This window comes from Orycteropus afer, unplaced genomic scaffold (genome assembly GCF_000298275.1).
Source record: "Orycteropus afer afer isolate SDZICR_OR568_19922 unplaced genomic scaffold, OryAfe1.0 scaffold00008, whole genome shotgun sequence".
Taxonomy (NCBI): domain Eukaryota; kingdom Metazoa; phylum Chordata; class Mammalia; order Tubulidentata; family Orycteropodidae; genus Orycteropus; species Orycteropus afer.
This window is the reverse complement of record NW_006921595.1, coordinates 7,093,564-7,101,415: the sequence shown is the minus strand read 5'-3', so window position 1 is coordinate 7,101,415 and position 7,852 is coordinate 7,093,564. Positions and strand designations below refer to the sequence as shown.

The 7,852-nt window shown below is 38.1% G+C and overlaps 1 protein-coding gene across 1 annotated transcript in view; it reads right to left on the bottom strand.

Moving 5' to 3' along the window:
- Positions 1 to 2,423, bottom strand: part of HIBADH (3-hydroxyisobutyrate dehydrogenase) — a 159,392-nt gene extending 156,969 nt beyond the window's left edge. The window contains exon 1 of the mRNA XM_042781550.1: positions 2,384 to 2,423. Coding sequence (XP_042637484.1) covers positions 2,384 to 2,423 — 40 coding nt within the window. The remainder of the gene's footprint in view (positions 1 to 2,383) is intronic.
- Positions 2,424 to 7,852: the final 5,429 nt, after the last annotated feature.

Below are 7,852 nucleotides of genomic sequence, written 5' to 3'. Positions count from 1 at the left end.
GGGCCGACTCGATGGCATATAACAACAACAACAGGCACTTTATAAATATTGTTGTCATCACATCCTGTCATTAAGCCTCTTTCAGCTGAGAAAACTGAAGCTTACTGAGTTTAAGCAAAATACCCAACACTTTACTAAGTTGTAAAGTCAGGAATCAAAGCCAACCAGTCTGACTCTAGATTTTTCACTTTTAACCACTACATGACACTGTTCTCCATTCTTCCTAAAGGACATATAAAGAAACAGTAAGAAATTAAGATTGAAACAAGTAGCACAACCATAATGTAGAAGACTGGGAAGGATGCTAAACAAGTTGACTGTATTTTGTAAGCATGAAGTAGTTACTGAAGGGTTCGGGGAAGAGAAGTGTCACGATCAGACCTATGCTTAAGGAACAGAAATGAGGCAGCAGTGTATAATCGATGAATTGGAAGAAGAGTCTGGAGGAAAGAAGGCAAATATAAAAATCACAGTAATACTGCAGGTCAGAGTTAATAAAGGGTGGGAGACACGGGAAAAGAGAGCCATGAAAAATATTTCACACAAGTAAAACATAATGTGATTGATTAGATTATAAGATAAAATCAGGGAAAGATCACAGATAACACAAGAAAGTGGTTATATCAATAATGTAAATAAATAAATCAAGAGGCGTTGGTTCCGTTTTAAATAGGTTAACTACGAACTGTCAGTGGGCTGCAAGAATGTACAAAAGACTGCCAGAAACATTATGACCAAGATTTCAGATATATTTGGTAATCATCTGTTTGAAGATGAGGGGTGGAATCATGGGAGTTGATAAAATCATCAAGTGAGAGCAGAGTTAAAGAGGCTGAAGGACAAAACCCAAGGGAATGTCTACATTCAGAAGTCAACAAGTTGAAATCAACCCTAAACTGGCACAGAAGTTAAAATTATTAAAAGAGTTAATAGAATTGTAGTCCGTATGTTCAAAAAGTAGAGATATGAGAGATATACAAAAGCCCCAAATCAAATTTCTTAAGATGATAACTACAATGTCTGAGATGAAAATTACACTGGAGGATTAACAGCAGGATATGACATTATAGAAGAAAAGATTAATGATCTTGAAAACATACCAGAAGGAATTATCTTAAAAAACACAGAGAAAAAAATAATTTAAAAAATGAAAAGAGCATAAGTGAGTAATTGGAAAACTTCAAGCAGCATAATATGCATGTAACTGGAGTCCTCAAATGACAGAGAAATGGGAACTGAAAAAGAATATGTGAATACTTTCAATGATTTAAAAGCTGCACGTGCAGCCAGTGAGGGTGGTTGTAATGAAGATTTTGTTGTGAGTAGGGGCTGGTTCAATCGTTTCAAAACAACCAAACTCACTGCCATCAACCTGACTCTGACTCGCAGCAAACCCTGTTGGGTTTCCAAGATTATAAATCTTTACATAAGTAAATTGCCTCATCTTCCTCCCACAGAGCAGCTCGTAGGTTTGAACCGCCGACCTTGTAGTTAGTAGCCAAATGCTTTACCCACCATGCCACCAGAACTCCTTTGAACTGAGACACAGTGAATGTTTAATATATGTCATGTGAATAACTAACTACAGATAGGTTTCCCAAAATACAAGGATAAAAACCATTTTGAAGCAATTACAGAATAAAGTTGGTGAAAAAGTGGTTCCAACAAAAGTAATTTGTAGCAAACATTGCAGTTGACTCTCCAATAACCTTTCTTCCCAAATCCAAGATCAAGTTCCAAATTGTCTAAACCAGTCAAAGTAATGACCAGTTCAGGAACAGACAGCCCTAAGCTAACTTGGGCTAATGGAGTTTAAGAAAAGATGTGCTCTACTTTTGCTACGTTTGAAAATTTCCATACTAAAAGTATAGGTAGCAAAGACAAAGGGTTGTTGTTGTTATGTGCCATCGAGTCAGACCTGACTCATAGTGACCCCTCCTTGGGCTTCCGAGGCAGTATCACTTCTAAAGTAGATTGCCCTGTCTTCCTTCTGAGGAGTGGCTGGTGGGTTTGAACCACCAGCCTTGTGGTTAGCAGTCAAGTGTCTTAGGCACTATGCTACCAGAGCTCCTAAAGACAAAGGGAAGAATCAGGAAATACTGAGTCAGAGAAGGAAGTGAGTCAGTATCACTCCTTGGCAGCTAACAGAAAGAAAACACAGACAATGGATGTTACTCAGAATTAGGACAAGACACTGAGGGAAATACCAGGACATTGTCTTAGTCATCTTGTGCTGCTATAACAGAAATACCACAAATGGATGACTTTAATGAACAAAAATTTGCTTTCTCACAGTTATTAAGGAAGCTCAAAGTCTGGATTCAGAGTTCTGGCAGTAGCAGAAGGCTTTCTCTCTCTGTCAGCTCTGGAGGATGGGCCTTACCTCTTAAGCTTCTACTTCCTGATATATTGGCGATTTCCATGTGTCTTGGCATCTCTCTCTTCCCCCATCTCTGCCTGCTCACTTACTTATTTAAACTCTTTCATATCACAAAAGCGAATCACTCAAGACACATCTTACACTAATCCTTTATCATTAATATAACAAAGACAGCCCATTCCCGAGTGGGATAATAAACCCAGGCTTAAAGTGGGATTTATAATACGAATTTTTTTGGGACACAATACAATCCATTACAGATGTTATCAAAAGCATCAGTGAAATTCCTGACTATAAGTATGTTTGAGGCTGGAGAGAAACTAACTTAAGGAAGGACTTAATGAAATGAGGACAAAGGAATTGTTATTAGGGGACAAGGATGGAGTGCAAAGGACCAGGTATAATGATGAGGGTAAATGCTGGACAGTAGCATAAGAGAAGGGATGTTCTATCAACCAGAAAGACCTCAGGTTTTGAAATCTTGGCAGTAGACCAATTCCTAGTGATGTTATCCTAGGAGAACTGAAGTAGAACGCAGACGTTAGTTGCAATTTAAGAGGTCAAGAGCCATGAGGTCTAAGTTCTGGATGGGCCATAAACATGAATGTCAATGAAGATGAATTCTTCAGTGATAGGCTCAGTTGTCTTCATTTTTCTTTGCTTGTGATAAGTTAAATAAAGAGTAGTATAATTTGATGTCAAAACAGAAGAGGTTATTTACCAATGGTGATAATGGTTAAACACCTCTGTGTTCAGAAATCCCAGGTTCCTATCCAGGCTAGGTCACTTCTCAGATATATGTCCTTGAACTAACAAAATTACTTAACTTCTGTAGACACTGGGTTTTATCAACAAGAGTTCCTACTTTATTTTTTACACAAGTAATGCATTATACAATAACCACACACTCCCAACTCCCTTGTGTTAGTTTCCTATGCACACTATGGACTTTACATGCATTTGTACCACATGGGCGTGTTACATGTGAAAATACAGTTCTTCAGAAGGTTACTGTAAAGATTACTTAAGATAATGTTTGCAAAGTATTCCACAGTGCCTGGCATATAATCACTCACTCAATCACTGCCATCGAGTCGGAACCGACTCATAGAGACCCCTCCATGGGTTTTTGAGGCGATATCACTACAAAAGTAGATTGCTCAATCTTCCTTCCGAGGAGCAGCTGGTGGGGTTGAACTGCTAGCCTGGCATATAACTGTCAATAAATCTTAGATACTTTTACTAATAATGGTCAAGAAGTAGCAATGACTGCAAGTTTTATGCCAGCTGCCCCTTTTGCCAAGAGGGTCAGAAGAGCTGAAGAGTCAGAAGAAGCAATAGAGTGTACTTTAGGGGACACCTTGTAGCTAGGGAAAGACAGCTTTTAGTTAAGATGAAGCAACAGAAGGAGTACTTGAATATAAAAGAATTTGCTCTCAAAGGGGCAGAAATTCAAAAGGATATCATGGACTCAATATTACGTGAAAAAACGATCAAACCTAAATACACAATACATCTTTCTTTAAGTGTAAGTTCTGACAGTGGTGTGTGGAAAGAGCAGAATTAAATCACAAATAAAATCAAGCTGGAAGAAAACCAGTCAACATAATACAAAGATGGTATTAATTGACTGGTAAAGCAAATAGCTGGAAAACTTGGCAAAGTTAGTTTTATTACACTGATTTATAGAAGTATGGCAGATCTTTGTTGACAACCCTGAGTTGTCCATAAGAAGCTAGGCTAGGAGAGCATCTCTAAACACATATTAATTTACAGATTATGACCTCTTGATCTAATGTGACTCGGGCCAAGGGCTACCAAAAATCAAGCTACCCTAAGTATCAAAATGCAAAAATTGTTTAACCGGTTCATTATTTTATGTTTTCAAAGATTTCTTACTTTTTTTCCATATCAAAATAAACCATGTTCATTGTAGAAAATTGGGAAATACAAAAAAACGTATAAAGTCTCTAGGGAAAAAGTTAATCTCAATATACTGTTAGCACTGTTAACATTTTGGCATCACCCTCTGTTCTGGTTACCTAGTGCCGCTCTGACAAGAGTATACCACAAATGGGATGGCCTTAACAAACAGGAGTTTATTCTTACAATTTGGAGGCTTTAAGTTCAAGTTCAAAGTGCCAAGCTCTAGGGGCTGGGTGAATGCCCCTCAGCCTTGGGCTTCAGCTCTGCCTCCAGCTCCCGGCCCACTGAAGCTAGAGGCTTTTCTTCACTCAGACAGCTGCTGGCTGCTGAGGCTGCCAAGCCCAAGGTTGACAAGTAAAAAGGCACAGTCCCGATGTTACCAAACCACACGGCAGGCCATTAATTTAAGTCCGTTGTAAGTCCCCAGGTCAGCAGAGCATGGCAGGCTGCTGAACAACGACACGGCTACGTGCAGGGTCCAAGGATGCCATAAGCTAGAGACCATTCCCAAAACTGCTTCTTATATATGGGAAGCAGACCACATACCCAAAGCAGCTACTCAGCTGTTTGTGGTAGATCACACCATGGAGCTGACAGCCAGTCTCATCATGGGGTATAACTACCACCAGCTGCCCAGCCACTCAACCAGGCCCAACCAAGTTGACACACAAACATAACCACCACACCCTCCCAGTCTAGAAAATTGGGAAATACAAAAAAAGTATAAAGTCTCTAGGGAAAAAGTTAATCTCAATATACTGTAATCACTGTTAATATTTTGGCATCACCCTCCCAGTCTTTTTGTATGTATTTTTTTCACTGAGATTATATTGTATACACAGCATTGTGTCCTACTTGATTACATAATATTATGTTATAAGCATTCCACTTGCTTTAATACTACAAATTAATAAACTAAGGGTGGAACTACTCTAAAAAGGCCTTCATGGTTTGGGTCCAAGTTTTTTTAGAAATAAATATTCTCCCTATGTCATTTCACAAGGGAAATTTCAGTCCTAGTGCAGCTTTTCAGAGATTCACTGCAAACTAATATAAAGCAGAGAAAAATGCTATTATGTATTTTATTTAAGCTAAAAGTTATGTTGCCTTGAAAATAGATTTCATACACACAAAAAGGGTCAATTATATATTACATATATATATATATGTTGTTGTTGGTGCTATGTGCCGTGGAGTCATACCTGACTCACAGTGACCCCTTCTTGGGTTTCCAAGGCAGTATCACTATAGAAGTAGATTGTCCAATCTTCCTTCCAAGGAGTGGTTGGTGGGTTTGAACTGCCAGCCTTCTGGTTAGCAGTCAAGTGCCTTAGGCACTATGCTACCAGAGCATTTATATATATATAAAACTATTATCATTTTTGTATATTATGCTGGTTAATTTTCCCATTCTACTTTTGGTCAAGTGGTAACTTTTAAGATACTCTGATACAAATTATTTTTTGATGTACATGTACATGTTGGTGAGCCACAATGACCCTAAAGGGCCTACATTTGTGGATTTTTTTCTCTGTACAAAGAAGCCTGAAATTAATAACCTTTCAAGATAAAATATATAATTTATTTTTATTACATGATGATGAAATAGTAATGCATGTACAGCATAATTTAATACTGCTCATTTTTCTATTTTCTTTTTAAAGCTTTAAATATCTTAAAATTAAGATGTTACTAACTGACAACTTTTAAGTCTCATTTTTCAAAAGTTAATAAATTATATGGATGACTATTTTACCATTCACATGATACAAACATATTAAACTTACAACACCAAAATAATGTAACTATTTGAAGAATGGGCCATGGTTTCAATTCCTTAATGTTGCTAGACTCCAAATTTCCATGTATCTTTTTTTTATACTTTAGGATTTCAATGTCAGAAAAGTAAACACTTTTGAAGTAAAATTAACAGAAACATTTAAAACAATTCCACAGAGTGAAAACAACGGAAGTGTTCAAACAATTATCATAAAAGAACCATTTAAATATTATCATCAATATACTTATAACATCTTTGAACCAAAGAACCCAAAGTTCAAGATTATAAGCCAAAGTAATCTAACCCACATTGTGAGAGAGGTTCTCCCAGTTTAGAGAGCCAATTATTACAGCCATGGACCTCAGACTTTTTCACCAGGAGCTGTAAGAATGCCCATAACTCATAAAGGTACACCAAGGGTTCATTAAAATAGCATCAGAACACCTTGTAAAATCACTGAACAGCAAATATGTCTTCCTTGGCTAATCAAAGCTGAAAGAATTATGCATTCATGTGAAAACTGGTGCTACATTTACTACTGTGCAAAAGGGACCAATCCATCTTCTTTCTTTTAAAGTATCTCCAAAGTGGGAGGCATGTTTTATGTAGGTCAAAGAGTGGCTACACTCAAATTTGGCAGATTCTGTGAGTTTATATCTTATTACTAAGATTCTGTATCAGACATCTGTTCTCTTAAACTACATGGAGCCTCCTGCCCTCCTCAAACCAAAGAGGAAATTCACTCTTCTGCACAGGTTAACTGAGGGGGAGGAGGAAACTATTCCTTCAATTCCTAACTATGTTTTTAAAGCAAAGGTCAGAAAAAATTAATACCAAGGCCTTTAATGCTGAGTTTGATCTTGCTGCTATTCAAAGCAAAGATTTCACTTTGAGGACTAAGGTGTGCCTGACCCAAGCCATGGTATTTTCAATCGCCTCATATGCACATGAACATATGCACTGAATATGAGATAACAGTGAATAACATATGAATAAAGAAGTTTGAAGAAGAACTGATGCATTTGAATTATGGTATTGACAAAGAATACTGAATATATGTTAGACGAATACATCTGTTATGGAAGAAGTAATGCTCCTTAAAAGCAAGGATGGTGAGACTTTGTCTAATGTGCTTTGGACATGTTATTAGGAAGGACCAGTCCCTGGACAGGGACATGCATGGTGAAGTTAGAGAAAAAGACCCTCAGTGAGATGGATTGGCAAAGTGGCAGCAACAATGGGCTCAAACATGCCAACACTTACGAGAACTCCACAGGACTGGGCAGTGTTTCGTTCTGTTTACATAGGGTCACTATGTGTTGACCAACAACATGATCTCACTAAACAGTGCCTGGTTACAATTCTCAAACTTTTCACAGGGAGACAACAGGCAGTGTCCCCACAAATCAACCAAAATCAAATTGATGGGAATCCTGGTGTGGTAATAAGAACATGAAATCAGGAAGAAAAAAGAACTGCTTTCTAAGCCCTACTTGTGCCCTACATGTGCCACCAGGTCCATTACAACTCATATGTCACTGAGACCTACTCCCTACTACCAAAAACCAGAAAAACAAACCCGGTGGCAGGGAGTCTATTCCAACTCACATAGGCCCTGTAGGAGGGTACACAACTACCCCCATAGTGTTTCCAAGGATGTCATCTTCACCGAAGAAGATTGACACATCTTGGAGCAGCCAGTGGATTTGAACTGCAGGACCTATGCATTGGCAGCCAAGTGCTTTAGCCACTGCACCATCTGGGTG